Consider the following 17,310-nt stretch of genomic DNA (forward strand, 5'->3'; position numbering starts at 1 on the left):
CTGGCATTTCGGGTGGCTGATAAGGCTTGATGTGTTGAAGCTCGAGGGTATTTTTTCCCCGTTACTTAGAATGTTTTGCAGAGCATTTGGTGAAATGTCTTCATCTGAAACAGTGACGCCATGTTTGTTCACAAGGGAGTATGGTATGACGCCATATTCCACATATCGGCCTGACATTTAATTTAATTTAATTTAATTTAATTTAATTTAATTTAATTTAATTTAATTTAATTTAATTTAATTTAATTTAATTTAATTTAATTTAATTTAATTTAATTTAATTTAATTTAATTTAATTTAATTTAATTTAATTTAATTTAATTTAATTTAATTCATTTTCTAACGCTTATCCTCAAGAGGGCCGCGGGGGTGCTGGAGCCTATCCCAGCTGTCTTCGGGCGAGAGGCAGGGTACACCCTGGACTGGTGGCCAGCCAATCACAGGGCACATATAGACAAACAACCATTCACACTCAATTTGGAGTGGCCAATTAACCTAGCATGTTTTTGGAATGTGGGAGGAAACCGGAGTACCCGGAGAAAACCCACGCATGCACGGGGAGAACATGCAAACTCCACACAGAGATGGCCGAGGGTGGAATTGAACCCTGGTCTCCCAGCTGTGAGGTCTGCTCGCTAACCACTCGCCCACCGTGCAGCTCTTAATTTAATAAAAAAAAAACAAATTTAATTTAAACAAAGCAGGCTTCACTACACATCTTAAAATAAAGCATGGAGCTCTTCTTATATGTCAGAGCTTTTTTATCATTTATTTATTCTTCAGGCTAACCTAGCATGTTGTTGCTGTTAAAATGTGACTAATGCAGTGTTATTCAAATAGTGGGGTGGGCCCCCCTGGGGGGCTACGAATATCAACAGATATATTCTGATATATTTTTCATGTTGATATTGGGCTGATAATTATCAGTAGCAATAATTATCGGACATCCCTAATTTTTCACTTAAACAAAAGTGAAGTATTGATTAAGTATTCATAATGAGCAGTCTTAATAAAAAAAAAACAACAAATATCCAACGAGTCAGTGTGAGTCCATGAACCCTTCCAATAGAACAATTGATGACATACTAATATCTTGCACAATATGCTCTTTTATAATATCTAAAGTCTTCTAACACGCAAATAAATGAAAAACAACAATTTTTGTAGTTTTGTTTTCCAGTTTCAATTGTGCTTCAGGGTCGAATTCCTTTGTAATCAAATGTAATGCGGGTAAATATTTTTGTAATCTTACTGCCACAACTTATGATGCAGTTCAAAGAAAAAATATCTCCAGCCCTTCCCGCCTCCTCCGTCCGTCTTTTTCTCCTTTTACTATCGACCAGCCATTGTAGATGAACCACGGCGTTCCGAGCCGACCACAGACCATAATCGAATCTTGGTCAGAAATTCCTCTCAGACTGTTTGTGTTCTTCTCGGCGCGGAACGGCAACATCTTTTTTAGAGCGCTGATGGTCGGCCTCTCCAGGAGACATTTTGTGTTGTTGCTTGTCTGCGGCGCCTCTCTTGTTGCCATTCTAGCGCTCCTTTTGTTGCGGTAAAGGCACCTCCACGCTCTTCTGCTGGTGTGATGCTTCTTCAGGGGATATAATGGGAGACGTTCTTTCAGCCCGGAATGTAACACTTGTCACACTGACGGCTTCCCATCACTCCCAGGTTGGGAAACTTGCAGATGCTGAATAATTCTTATTATTTTTTATTGTATCTGAGGCCGTATGACACAGTAATACTTCAACCTCACCATGACTCCACATATTTAACTCATTTCAAAAGCCGTCCTTCCCGGAAAGATTAGTCTCTTATCTTTATCAGAAAAAAAAGTTTGGTTCTACCATTTTCTGTTCTTTAGTAATCAGCAGTAGAACGTTGGTCAGTTTCAGCAAAATATCAGTTCTCATCGTTAAAGGAAGGAGACTTTCACTTTGACAAATTTAGTCGTATATATTTAGCCAAAATGTCTAAACCAAGGGTGAGCAAACTATGGCCCGGGGGCCACATTTGGTCCACCAAGCCCACCAGTTGCTTTCTAAGTATTTCAACTTTTAACATACAAACTGGCAACATGACTTGCAAGTCGGATGTCGTTCATTCATTTTCTACCGCCTTTCCTCACGAGGGGCGGGGTACACCCTGGACTGGTGGCCAGCCAATCCCAGGGCACATATAGACAAACAACCATTCACACTCACATTCATACCTATGGACAATTTGGAGTGGCTAATTAACCTAGCATGTTTTACAGATAAAAGTTTTTTTTTTTTTTTTTTTTTTTTACTAAATAAGACATCCAACTAGGGCTGCATGGTAGTCGAGTGGTGAGCGCGCAGACCTCACAGCTAGGAAACTAGGGTTCAATTCTACACTCTGCCATCTCTGTGTGGAGTTTGCATGTTCTCCCCATGCATGCGTGGGTTTTCTCCGGGTACTCCGGTTTCCTCCCACATTCCAAAAACATGCTAGGTTAATTAGCCACTCCAAATTGTCCATAGGTATGAATGTGAGTGTGAATGGTTGTTTGTCTATATGAGCCCCGCCTCTTGCCCAAAGACAGCTGGGATAGGCTCTAGCATGCAATATATAATATATATATTAGAGATATAAGTACTATATGATGTCAATTGCCTTACTCCAACAAATTTTGGGTAATATTTAAAACCAATTTTCTGGTCCACCAGCGTTTTTGAACCTACCTGCGGTCAGTGAAGAATTTCTCAGGGTATCTGGTCAGTGGTGATAATTATCTTTTGGTTAAATTTCTCAAACTCAAAATGTTGTCAACCATCACTCGTCTTTAAGAGGCCCTTAAAATGAAAACGCATAAAACACATTTGACCCTAATGAAAAAAAATGGCAGATTCTCAGACATGATAAAACATAAAGTAACTTTTTTTTTTTTTTATAATCACATTCTGTGTTATCATCCAAAACTAAACGTGATGACAACGGGAACCTGATATCAGCTACGTCATGTCGCCTATCTGTGATGTTTTACAATTATGACAATTAATACTCCAATATGCATAAAAGTGTTTTGTTAGTAATGGTAATGGTTTAATTTCATTTGAACATGCATCAGATTACAATTGAATGCATCCCATAATCAGTTCCCAGTTCCACATGTCCAAAAGGAGTAGGAAGAAGCAAAGCTTATTAAATCCTACCCCTCCATCTGGTACTTTTACAATCACTAACTGTTACATTTGTTCACTTCCTGCTTTCCATAATACAGTTTAAGGTTTTTTTTTTTTAATTAGTGTTGTCCTTCACATAGATTTAAATAAAACATGAACCACGTTGCTTTGCTGGTGGTGTTTGTAGCATTTGCCACTGCAACATGTTGATACGCTGATAACTACGTCTTACAGGACTTAGGTTTAGCAACATAAACATGATTACAGCTTGAACCAGTTTTTGCTTTTTTAGCTTCACTTTCCACTGCAGTTGTGGTTTGTCCGGTGCAAGATGATTGATTATATCGCAACACATGTTTTTTTTACATTTTTAGTCAGTTCAGTTTCATCACGTCCACGGCATATTTACCTGGTTATAATCATGCAATTATTTTCCCGACGTTATTCCTGAAGCACGATTCCCACTTTTCTATCAAATGCCACAGTTAACTAAAGGGGCGCAGTGAATGGGGTACTAGATTCAACCACACTCAAAGGGAAAGGGAACCATAGCAACTTCTTTCAAATAGCCAATCCTGTCGGCCACTTATGTTTGATTGACACCTTGCCACAGTGCCACAGAGCCCACTGACAGACAAGTGGCATTTATGAGGCCATTACATGAAAGCGTATTCAGGGGCTTCACGGTGACCGTGCCTTGCATTGCAAACGGCCGCCACATATTTTTGCAGCATATTTATCAGCTACTTCGTTCACTCAATGGCGGCTTTGTGCGTGGATTCCATTCGGGATTCTGCAATGCGAAGCTTAAGAGCGTAGTTCGGGACAAACGTCAAGCCTCTTCCAAAGTCCCGACATTTCTCAGCCAGTCTGTACAATCAATGATTTTTCATTAGCTGATGAATATGCAAAGAGTCTTCTAATCACCCACGGCTCAATCCCCTCCCCTCCGTTGGCTTGGGTTTTCAAGATGTGCACTGGGGGAGAGAAGCCAGCCACACCCCTCCGCTGAGTGGCCGTCAATGTGGAGAAGAAAAGGGGAAGAAAATCCTGCCCGGTACTTCCCGTAATGAGCAAATCAATGCATCTGTCCCTCGAGAGAGCTGGGAGACAGAGGACGTATGGGGGGGGGGACCCTGAGGACCAGGCCAAAACACAGCAGTTAGCCCACGCTCTGAATAGGAGGCTTTTTTAACTTAGCACAACAATAAACAGGCCCTGGCCTCACATTGGGCTGAGCTGTAATTAATTCAGCAGTTTGACCTGCCCACTCGCTTCCACTCGTTCAGCCAACCTACCAGAAACTTCTACTCACTCAAAACTTGCTGGAGTTATCCACATTTTTGTGTTATTTACAGTGTACTTGTACGTCTTTTACGTTTTCAAAGAGGTGATGATGCAACTCCACAATAGAAGAGAGCACCTTTGGTGCAGTTCTAACCCGAAAAAGCAGCCACAATGTGGCAGAAGTGCATTTTATAAGAGCTCCACATGCAACGTTCCCATTGAAATACACACTGCACAGCAACCAGGAAATGAAAACACATCTTGGTGTGTTGGTGTGTACATATCTGGATCGCCCAGGAGCAGAAATATTCTGTGACTTGAAAAATCAGTCAAAATCATCCAAAATGGCTGGGATGAGTTCAAATGCATTGGAAGTCGTACGAGCATACATTTATACAAGTCAGTAGCCACCTTTACATGAGGAGTTTTTCTCTTTCCGAATGGAATCTTTCCGAATGACCTTTCCAAAAGCATTGGTATACATGGAAAGGAATATTCCAATTGCGTGTCTACATGCGCCGCTATAATCAACCAGAATAGTCAATGGGGCATGCCCAGTAAAACGTAAACACCAACATCATGTGATACCGACCTCCTTTGAGTTTTCTTTCACTTGTTGGAATAACTCCGTATTGCCAGTTTTTCCTTCGTCCAGTCTTGGAATTTAGTTTGGATCAAAACAAACTTTCCTTAGCAGTCCAGTGCCGATTGCTGGCCTCCATTTTTTTAATCGAAGAAGGTCTGGAGCTGCATGTTACGTCATATCTCAGCATTCGCTGAAAGAACGCACCCGGGAACAGGAAAAGATAAAGTTCAATCTTGCTAATATTTTATAATTAAGCTGGGCACATGTTCTATATAGATATGTATTTTCTTTTTTAATAAAAGTGGACTTGTGAATGGCGTATAGAAGGGTTTAGATTCTGTTCCACAGATGGCGCTAATGCACACCAAAGCTGCTCGCCAACCGCCAATAAACAACAGAAGAAGAAAAACACCAGGAAGAAGACAACTTTCCGTTTGAGCGGGTACAAGATACCTCAATCGGATTGGGGAAAGGAATATTCCACCTCTGGGAATCCCATTATATATTCATTGGGATTGGCACTTTTCTTTGGGAATGAGGTGTATACAAAGGTTACATTCTTTCTGTTTGAGCAAATAACCCGAAAGGAATTGGAATATTTGGGTCCATGTAAATGTGGCTAGTGACTTATCCGACCCAGGTCCCCACAAAGACCATTTCCTTAATGGCGGATTTGTACAATATTTCAGCCAAGCTTGCTCTTGTTTTGTAAAGCTGTCTGAGAACTTCCCAATGAAACTTAGGGGTTTAGTATTAGCACAACCACATGGTAAATTAGTCAGAAAAACGCAGTAGCGGTGGATGGTTTGACAATATTTTGTGCATAGCGAGGAGAAGAGTTGGCTAACACAAACAAATACGAACTTTGAGTGAACATTCCATGCCCGTGTAAGAATGCCCCCCTCTTGTACAAAAGCAACAACCTCATGGTAGACTGCACCTGATGGAGGGGAGGCTGGGGCCTGGGTTGGATGGGCGTGGTAGTGCAGGGGGGCCCTCTCACACACACACACACACACACACATTAAAATCTATCCTGGTCTTTACGTGCATGCCTTCTCCACCCTCAATCAAGACAGTTAAGGGGGGTTGCATTCATTCTCTTTCACAATTTAAGTGGCGGGATGAGGGGGGGTGCCCAGTGGCGGTGACTGGTGGGATACCCAAATAGGTTCCGTCCCGATTTGTGGCAGCTCATGCCTTCATAATGAAGTCAAATGAAGCGAGAAAGTGCTTGCTTAGCCTCAAACGCTGAAGGCCTGATGTTCACCAGACGTGACTGATAACAACAGTCTGCTTCCTGACCCGTCTCTGACTCACCGTCTTTTTTTGAAGTAATCATACAAAAAAATTAACCTATTTTACCATCGACGCAGACATACAGTCATGTGAAGAACGTAGGGTTCAACTCTGTAAGCTAACTCTTCCACTCTTGAGCTGCTGCACACAAATTTGTCAAAACGTGCGCCTCTACTTTACTGTGATTGGCTGGCCACCAATCAAAATATGTATTTACTGTTTAGGTGCTTCTTTGGGTGACACGCCAGAATATTCCCCTAAATGATTGAAATCAGAATGAGACATATTTACTTCTTCTGCTGCTGTTTCACTCCTGTCTTTTTTTGTTTGTTCCCACAGATCTGGTTTGCGTTTGTCAACGGCTTTTCAGGTCAAATTCTGTTTGAGCGCTGGTGCATCGGCCTGTACAACGTGGTGAGTGTTGCTAAAAAGCTATGCTCACGGGCTCCCCGTCAAAGAACTGCGCTTCAATCATCTCTTCATTGGCGGATCGTGTCGCTAACATCCTGACAACTCTCCAGCGTGTTTACTGACCTTTTGTCAAAGCCCCAACCTCCCCTGTGGCCTCGACTATGGGACCAATGTGGAACAACAACAGTTTGTTCTGCCCCAGGAAGTGTAGTTTAGCCAGGGCAGCTATGCTTGCATGATATTAGAAAGAAAGAGGAAGGGGAGTCCCACAGGGCTCTATCATGGGGCCACTCTTAATGAAGTCATATTTCATGCATGTTTTCTGATCAGGGTGGAAGTTATTTATGCAGTTAAGCAGACATTTTTGGGATGAATTCCCAGATGACCACCTTAGGAAGACTGGGGGTGCAGTCTTTTGACTTTGTGCAAATTCCTGTGGCTCCGTGGGAGTCTGTCGGAGGCAGTGGTCTGAATCCGCCCCTTCATGGAGATCTTCCTCTGAATAAGAAAGGGGTCCAGTGGTGCGTGTCGTGTGGACCCTTGCTCCTGATGGACCCACTGAGAAGTCACACCAACTGACCCACTGAAGCCCCCCTGAAAAAAAGTCTCCCTCACTTTTCGACTCCAATGTGAGTTAGTCAAGAGATGAGTTTTGCATGAGAGCGGATGTGAAGCTTGAGCTTTGAGAAGTGAAGAAACATGAGAGGTACTGAATGGACCAACCAGAGGAAGGAATGAAGAGAATTCCACCAGGAATCTCAAATGGAATTTGCTTGAAGCAATATTTAAGGGTAACAATAACCAAGGACCACATACTGTATACTGTATACTGTATACTGTATACTGTATACTGTATACCACTCAGCCTTGACCATCAAACTAACTTGATGATTCATATTTATATTTACTTTACTTCTTTCACTTTAATACTTTTATTTCACTAGAAAATATTACATTTGGTCTTGCATTTTTTTTACATTACATATGTATAAGCTCAGGCGGCACGGCGGTCGAGACCTCACAGCTAGGAGACCAGGGTTCAATTCCACCCTCGGCCATCTCTGTGTGGAGTTTGCATGTTCTCCCCGTGCATGCGTGGGTTTTCTCCGGGTACTCCGGTTTCCTCCCACATTCCAAAAACATGCTAGGTTAATTAGCCACTCCAAATTGTCCATAGGTATGAATGTGAGTGTGAATGGTTGTTTGTCTATATGTGCCCTGTGATTGGCTGGCCACCAGTCCAGGGTGTACCCCGCCTCTCGCCCCAAGACAGCTGGGGTAGGCTCCAGCACCCCTCATGAGGAAAATGAATGAATGAATGAATGTATAAGCTCAAGACAAATATTATGCAAGTTAGGACAGTTCAACTGTTTTTGGAATTTTGTTGATCTTGGTTTGCTTCCCTTTTTTTCCTCTTTCTTTTCCATACACGTATCGTAATTTCTTGTCCAGATCTTCACTGCCCTGCCTCCTCTCACTCTGGGAATATTTGAGCGATCCTGTCGGAAAGAAAATATGCTGAAGTACCCCGAGCTCTACAAAACCTCCCAGAATGCAATGGGCTTCAACACCAAGGTAGACCACTCTGCTTTACTTTTTATGTCGTCATTTTGTCCCTTTCTTATTTGGCTCAGTGTGGTGGGGGCCATCTTGTTAAGATAGCAATAAAGACGTCTTCCACAGTGGGTAACAGTGGGTTCCTGTACGCTCCTCACAGGCGTGGTGACCTGCTTAGTGCTGCGTGGAGGTGGATTAGAGAGCGATTGGCCATGGGGGTCAGGGGCAGGCAGGGTCAGACGGCTGGAAGGGTTTGGGGTGGTGGGTGGGCGGAAACAGAAAGACTCCTGGAGGATTGTGCATTTATTTAAATCAGTGATGTCAACGTGTCCCAGTGGTGCTAAAAATCCAATTCAACAAGCATTTTAAATGCACTTCAAATCTGAGTCATTTTCACCCCCCCCCCCCCCCGCGCTATAATGGATGTAACTTACTTTTTCAGGTCAATTAAAGCTGTTTGTGTGGACGTGAGGTCACTAACGTATAAACACTAAAGTCTTTATGTGGCTGTGGACTTTTACTCAGATTGTCACCTTCTTCTCTTGTATGTTCTCTACAACCTTGAACCTAAATAAAACTAAAATCATGCTGTTTGCTAACAGCAGAAAGGACACGCACCAGCAAATACAAATAGACGGTGTAGACATTCAAAGGGTGAAGGAAAATACATTTCTGGGGATCACAATAGATGAAAATATGAGCTGAATATTACAAATATACAACATAAGGTGACCAGAAATATTTCAATATTGAACAAAGCAAAATTTGTTCTCAATCAGAAATCACTCCACACTCTTTATTGCTCTCTGGTTCTACCATATCTTACTTATTGTGTGGAAATATGGGATAATAACTATAAAAGCAATCTTCACTGGCTAAATGTACTGCAAAAAAGGCCAGTAAGGATAATTCATAATGCCGCCTACAGAGAACATACTAACTCCTTATTTCTAAAATGACAAATACTTCAACTTGCTGATATAGTTCATCTTCAAACAGCTAAAATAATGCATAAGGCTAAAAATAAGCAATTAGCTAAAAATGTCATCCAATACTTCTCTACAAGAGAGGAGAAATATGATCTCATGGAAGAAGTACATTTGAAACACTTCTATGCTAGGACTACGTTATGCTAGCCATAGCATTTCAGTATGTGGAATCAAACTATGGAATGGATTGAGTAAAAACCAGTGCTATATTGACAGTTACTATGGTACCCATTATGGCATTGGATGCTCATATCACCGAGTACTTTGGTACGTGACAAAAAAAAACAAAACAAAAACCTTAAACTATATTAGGAAAGCAGGAAGTGAACAAATGTAACAGTTAGTGATTGTAAAAGTACCAGATGGAGGGGTAGGATTTAATAAGCTTTGCTTCTTCCTACTCCTTTTGGACATGTGGAACTGGGAACTGATTATGGGATGCATTCAATTGTAATCTGATGCATGTTCAAATGAAATAAAACCATTACCATTACCATTACCATTACCATTACTTGGTTCGTCCCTTCCCACCTCGCACCTTAAACACCACACAGAATATTTACTTCTTATTAATTGTAATTCCCAGCTTTATATTTGCATTTAATAAAAGCTACCAAGTGTACAATCTCTGCAGGACTATGCAGGGTTCCCACTGTGACAAAAGATGAGCCTTTATTGGTTTCATTAGCATTCAGTGGGCTTGTTTGCCCCCCACTGGGTGCAAACTGAGGCTGCCGCTGGGAGGCTAATTGGCATAAATGTGTTTGTTCAAGGAACGATCATTTAGGCAGCATCTCGGCACCAGAGAGGGAACATTTGGGAAGGGGTTCGCTTGCACTGCCGCCGGCCCTCGCTTGGCGTGTTGGCGTTGATGCACACAGTAGAGATTGAGGTCATTCTGGGCGGGGCGGAGGGGTGCAGGAGGAGGGAGTGAGCTCCCCCCTCCCAATTGGACTTTGTTTAGTGTGCAGGAAAGGTGAGGAGGTTGTGACCACGGAGGTCAACGTGTACAACAGGACTATTCAACTAGCGGCCCGTGGGCCACAGGCAGCCATGAATGACATCAGACTTGCCCGCCGCTTCAGTTCAAGACTTGGGAGTCTCACTTTTACAGCAGATTCCTAAAAACAGCCAAGTGTGGTCATTGACTGTCCTTTATGCAGAAGGTCCTTCAAAATATCAGAGCACTTCTGCAAATCTTTCACTCCACTTTTTGTAGTCGTTCTTAAAAACAGCTGAGCACTCCTGATTTTTGACTGGCATTTTTCAGTCGGTCCACAAGAACAGCAGAGCGTGCCTGTCATATAGAGGATCTTTGACTTGTCATTTTACAGTCGGTCCTTAAAAACAGCAAAGCGTGCCTGTGAAGTCGAGTATTTGGCTCACGTTTTGCAGAAGATTTTTTAGAAACTCCAGAACAGTACAGTACTTTCGAACATCGCAAGGCTTATTAAATCCTACCCCTCCATCTGGTACTTTTACAATCAGTAACTGTTACATTTGTTCACTTCCTGCTTTCCATAATACAGTTTAAGGTTTTTTTTGTTTTTTTTAATAATGCATCTCGTACCGATATATGACCATCCAATGCCATAATGGGTACCATAGTAAGTGTCAAGTTACACAAGTCTTATTTGTGTTCCAAATGGCTCATTTGCTTGGATGATGTCTACGATATTGGGTAATGTGAGTGTAAAGGTGACTGTGGGAGTGTTATTGTACGTCTAGACCAGGGGTCTCAAACTCAATTTACCTGGGGGCCACTGGAGCTAGGGCTGGGTGAGGCCGGGCCACATCAGGTTTTAAAAAAAACAAAAAAAAAAACACATTTATTAAAAACAGAAAAAATAAATAAATTAAAAAACTGTCTTCAAAGCTTTTGCTTCTGCTATACCCTAAACTTTTTCTTTTGCTTTGGTTCCGCTTTTCCACAAGAAAAGCTCTGATAAAACATTCCACTGTTTTCAAATATCTTAATTTCAATTTTTCTTTGGCCCCCGGGCCGCAAGTTTGGGACCCCCTTTAAACCTTTACTGACTTTCAAGTAGTCCGAGTCACCCTGTAGTCGGGGATGTTCACATACTCCTGAGGAAAAGGGACAGAATGTATGACACTTTTACGGATAAATAATTCCAGATGGACTTTTTTTTTTTAATATAAACGTAAAACCGTTAGCATGTATCAAAAATATAGTCTGGCCCCCGGACTATTTCGTTAACTGAATGCGGCCCGTGAGCCAAAAAGTTAGCCCAACCCTGGTCTAGAGTGCTCTAATAATATTAAAAAGAGTATGAAGAAGGTCGTAAACATTTATTCTGTGCTCGAACTCCAACTCTTTCTTCGCAGAAATTCATTTTTCATGGTTGGTTAGAAGCATAGATTGGTTAGAACAGAGTGCTTTTGTTTTCATTTGTGTTTGTATTACTTTATTTATGACTATGTTTTTGTTAAAGCTATGACATTATAATAAAACAAAAGTAATAGTGAAGGGAGAAGTCTCGTGTCCCGTAGGCTTCCCAAAAATGTGGCCCCAGAAGAATCAGTTGAATAGTTGTTGTGGTGTAGAAGCAGTACGTTTTGATAGAACGGTTCCCACGCTTCATTCCTGCCTTTCAAACTTTTGACACAAAATGGCCACTTTTTAATGTTAGCTACTTGTCTTGACTAAAGATCTGTGATGGACGGTTTTGTTGGATGCCAGCAAAAGTGTTTTTTTATGTTATTTTATTCTACGCCATCAGAAAGAAGTTGTGGCATTAATTTCTCTGGAGCAACTCTGATGTTTTGGTCCAGCTTGGAGGTTTTTTTATTTATTTCTTTTTTTTTTTTTTTGGCAGAATACATTTCACGCTAATTTCATGCTACATGAGCCATTAGTGTTTTGCTTGGCACAGGCTTTGTAGAAAGCATATTTGAAGCAGGTTTGTTTTAGGGGGAAAGATTTCATGCGGAGGGATCATCCTTCTACACACACAAGCTTTGGTCCACACCCATTAATGACCTTTAATAATTAGCATGTCAACACTGTGCGAGTGTGTTGACACCCTGCCCGTTAGTCGCTTCTCACGTAAAAGGCTTGCGTCCTCATTCAATGAAGTCTTTATCATGCTTGGGAAAACCCAAACACCTCACTAAACGTTGGTATTTATCGGCGGTGCAATGGCGTTACATCAGAAATGTAAACATGACCGGTAACGCGGCGTTGTCAAGTGTGTCACATCACATTTCATCTTCAACAATGGATGATGAGAAGATCATCTTGGAAGTGGAAAGCCGCCGCATTTTGTATGACGCACGAACTAGACACACACAAACTAAAAAGCACATCTAAAAACCTCAGGTAGGGCTTAACAAGAAGAAACCGATGTTTGGGTTGGTCACCTGTCCAGACACCGTCTCAACTTCTTGTTTTTTAATGCACAAGATTAGACACATGCAATCCACAAAATGATATGTAAATGTTACACTTAGGGGGAAAAGTGGGCTAATAAATTGACAATAAAAGCACAAATACTGCGGATTCCAGAAAACAACAGATTGAATGATACAGCACTCTACAAGAAGCAATGAAGTCTGGAAAATTTTATAATAATTAAAAAAAATTGTTACAACTATAATGATGAAAATGGTAATATTAATGATGATTATAATAATTGTCATAATAATAACAATAATAATGGTAATAATGATAAAGATAACAATAATGATGACAATGATAACAATAATAATATTACAATGATAATAATAACAGAGGAAAACAAGACATGAACATGATTATATCTTGCAAAAAGGGGTAGGCATTTATCAGCTTTTGCTTCTGCCTACTCCTTTTGGGCTTGTGATCAGATAGTTGAATATAAATGTAAATAATGGAAAGTTATATTTTGATTGATGTAAGAAATGCACTGTAATGTTTCATATATTTGCCCAAATAAAATGTAAAAAAAAAAAAAAAAAACAACTTCCTGTTAATGTGTGAACATTAGTTGCATCATACATTAAAATGAAGAAACAAGGCTGGTCTAATAATGTTATCCATGACTGTAAGAGAGATGATAATTATCAAAAGTGTTTTAATATGCCAATAAAGTACAAATTGAAGGTAATAGAACTGTTACTTTTTCTCCTTTTGAGATATTTGTTAGGTTCCTTGCTTCTCACTCCCCCCCCCAGTCACTAGGATATACAACGTGTCTGTCAGCGAGGTGGCCATTGAGCGAAGGGGCCCCGACAAAACCGCCACTTAGCCTAGCACTGGGTTAGCACAAAGGGTCCAGGTCAGAGGTCACCTGGTAGCCAGGAGCTCCACACACTCTTTGTCTCATGTTTTTTTTTTTTTTTTCTTTCTTATTCTCTCTTCTTGGGATTTTCTACCATCTCCAACCCCCGCCTCCTTTTTTTTTCCAGGTTTTTTGGGCTCATTGTCTGAACGGCCTCTTCCACTCAGTCATCCTCTTCTGGTTCCCTCTTCAAGCCTTCCAGCACGGTCAGCATCACAGACTTAACCTTCCTCTTGTGTTAGCTTCCTGGTAGCATCTCTTATGTTAACGGGTGGGTTTTGACACGCGTATTAAATCAGCTATAAAATACACTAAAAACAATAAGTTACCATCAAATTAGCTTCTCATGTCTTGGTTACCTTCTTAGGCTTCCTCATACATGAAAATGTTGCTTTTAATACTTTTGGCCTTTTTTTGTCACTATACCCCTCCATTTCTATTTCCAAAAATGGTCAAATGAACCTCAAAAGAATCATATTCATAAATTGAATTATTTTGTTACCTGGCTATTACTGAGGGATATAGAACATATCTCTTAAATCAATTAGTTTATTTATTTCCTCATTTTAGTATTAATCACTAAAGAAACATCTATGGTGTTGGGTGAATTTGGACCCATATATATTCATGTCAAGAAAAGGTAGAAAAAGTTATTGTTTTCAGCAACACAACTTTAGTATAAAGTGACATCAAAAAACAGTTCATGTTTTCAGTTGTGGCTCAAAATATTGCTTTATAGTCATATTATTATAACCGGGTCCAAACCCACCCTAACAATACAGTGGTCATCATTTCAACCAGACCATTTTAAAATGCAGTAAAAATAATTTTTCTGGTTTTATTTTGTTGAAATAGAGTTTCCTGACAAAGTCAAAAAGCCTTGATGCAATAAACAAATGTTATGTGATTTTCTTAATGAAAATATATGGCATAATAATACAAGTGGGCTGCACGGTGGAGGAGTGGTTAGCACGAAGGACTCACAGCTAGGAGACCCGAGTGTGGAGTTTGCATGTTCTCCCCGTGCATGCGTGGGTTTTCTCCTGGTATTCCGGTTTCCTCCCACATTCCAAAAACATGCACAGGGCACATATCGACACATATAGACAAACAACCATTCACATTCACATTCATACCTATGGACAATTTGGAGTGGCTAATTAACCTAGCATGTTTTTGGAATGTGGGAGGAAATATCATTATCAATATACAATATCATTGTAATAATTGATAGAAAGACGTTTGCCATTTAGTATTGAGAAAGAAGCATAGAATGAACCCTCTTGTCATCCAGCCTGTTTGGTAAAGAGAGAGCGATAGAACATAAATACATATGTATATGTCCATTTACTGACGTCGGCAAAATTATCGAGCCTGATTTTATTTATCATGCTGTTAATGAATTGATTGATTATCGTGACAGGCCTAGCAATGATACATGCTTGTTAGCATCATTTACTCGTTCAAGAAGATTGAAATGAACCCCCGTTATACAATTTCTCACCAATTAGCACATGAATGTAGACAGGAAGCGCTATTGTGTACTTTTTACTAGATGAGCTTATTTGCTGAAGGAAAAACAACAAGTCAGTCAGCACATCCATGACTGACAGATGGGCTGCAGTTTAAGATGTGTAGTGAAGCCAGTCCTCCGTTGAGTGGTGGACGTATACACAAGCTGGACTCATCTTTTATCCGAATAGCAGAAGTGCAACTGCTACCTTTTTGTGTGGAGAGAATTGGAATCTTGGAGTCCTGAGCCATGGACCACACAAGTTCAGGCCCGTTCCCGGAAACAAAAGCCTTCTTTGCTGTGATTGACAGTTCTTCAGCGAAGCCTCAATGAACTTTAGACAGGAGGAGGTCCAGAAATAACCAGAAAATGGACCCGCTCCTCTCAGTTTGGAACCGTGTGTAAGAATTCCAGGATATTTTGGACAAAAATCAGCAAAGACAATTGTATCCATCCAACTTTATTATTAGGGCCGACACTCATTACCTATTGATTGGAAGCGGCAAGAGGGGGGGGCTAAGTCCATATTGGTTCGACCGTATCTTACTTATTGTGTGGAAATATGGGCTAATAACTATCAAAGCAATCTTCACTCGCTAAATGTACTGCAAAAAAGGCCAGTAAGGATAATTCATAATGCCGCCTACAGAGAACATGCTAACTCTTTATTTCTAAAATAAAATCAAATTATATATCACTATATTGACACTTACTATGGTACCCATTACGTCATTGGATGGTCATATCACCGAGTACTTCGGTATGGGACAAAAAATTTAGAAATAAAATAAAATAAAACAAAAAAAAACTTAAAACTATATTAGGAAAACAGGAAGTGAACAAATGTAACAGTTACTAATTGTAAAATATATAAAAATATATAAAATTAAAAATAAATAAATATAAATATATAAATACACACACGTATATTTTAAATATATAAATAAAATTAATATTAAATTAATTAATTAATAATTAATTAATAAATTTATATATATATAATATATAAATACAATTAATTTAAAAAATATAAATAAAAAAACAAACTATATTAGGAAAGCAGGAAGTGAACAAATGTAACAGTTACTGATTGTAAAATATATAAAAATATATAAAAATATATAAAATAAAAAATGAATAAATATATAAATACACACATATATTTTAAATATATAAATAAAATTAATATTGAATTAATAATTAATTAATAACATTATATATATATATATAAATACAATTAATTCAAAAAATATAAATAAAAAACAAACTATATTAGGAAAGCAGGAAGTGAACAAATGTAACAGTTACTAATTGTAAAATATATAAAAATATATAAAATCAAAATAAATAAATATAAATATATAAATACACACACATATATTTTAAATATATAAATAAAATTAATAATTAATTAATAATTAATTAATAGATTAATATATATATAATATATATAAATACAATTAATTTAAAAAATATAAATAAAAAAACAAACTATATTAGGAAAGCAGAAAGTGAACAAATGTAACAGTTAGTGATTGTAAAAGTACCAGATGGAGGGGTAGGATTTAATAAGCTTTGCTTCTTCCTACTCCTTTTGGACATGTGGAACTGGGAACTGATTATGGGATGCATTCAATTGTAATCTGATGCATGTTCAAATGAAATAAAACCATGACCATATTTTCTTCACTTTCCACTTCCTGTATGGTGTAATGACATATCCCAATACTGTTGTCCATCTAATATCAGTATCAATAACCTAAAAAGCATTGAAATGCTTTCACAGATACAGTGTTTGGCAATGGAAGAACTCCGGACTATCTCCTCTTAGGAAACATGGTTTACACAGTAAGTACAGAACCCTGATGGCCCTGGATGATACATGGACATGACAGGGTGCCTCTTAATTCCAGCTTCTTCTCATTTGTGTCCCACACAGTTTGTGGTCATCACAGTTTGCCTTAAAGCCGGCCTGGAAACGTCATCCTGGACTATGGTACGTGTGCATGACGTCGAAATATTAGGACTTTTTCTTGTCAAATATAAATATAATAATATTAGTTTTGCTCATACAGTTACAACATTGTTTCCTTTTATGATATTTTTTGGCATATAAAGTGTATGCTTATTAGATGACAATGTATTTGATAATATGACATAAAAGTCTGACTTCTTGTAATAATATTGCCTTTATTCTCACAGGATGACTTTTTGTATTTTCTTATAAAAATGTGACGAC

At 39.2% G+C, this 17,310-nt stretch overlaps 1 protein-coding gene across 11 annotated transcripts in view; it reads left to right on the plus strand.

The window, feature by feature from the left end:
- Positions 1 to 17,310, plus strand: part of atp8a1 (ATPase phospholipid transporting 8A1) — a 119,894-nt gene that overhangs the window by 84,358 nt on the left and 18,226 nt on the right. For all 11 annotated transcript variants that reach the window (XR_009130232.2, XM_058076632.2, XM_058076633.2 and 8 more), the window contains 5 exons: positions 6,661 to 6,735; positions 8,185 to 8,307; positions 13,686 to 13,764; positions 16,858 to 16,919; positions 17,011 to 17,067. Coding sequence is in view for 10 of the 11 variants with exons in the window: in XM_058076632.2 (XP_057932615.2) it covers positions 6,661 to 6,735; positions 8,185 to 8,307; positions 13,686 to 13,764; positions 16,858 to 16,919; positions 17,011 to 17,067 (396 nt within the window). In the remaining variant the exon portion in view is untranslated. The remainder of the gene's footprint in view (positions 1 to 6,660; positions 6,736 to 8,184; positions 8,308 to 13,685; positions 13,765 to 16,857; positions 16,920 to 17,010; positions 17,068 to 17,310) is intronic.

Source organism: Doryrhamphus excisus, linkage group LG23 (genome assembly GCF_037039965.1).
Source record: "Doryrhamphus excisus strain RoL-2023G ecotype Guam linkage group LG23, RoL_Dexc_Guam_v1.1, whole genome shotgun sequence".
Classification (NCBI taxonomy): domain Eukaryota; kingdom Metazoa; phylum Chordata; class Actinopteri; order Syngnathiformes; family Syngnathidae; genus Doryrhamphus; species Doryrhamphus excisus.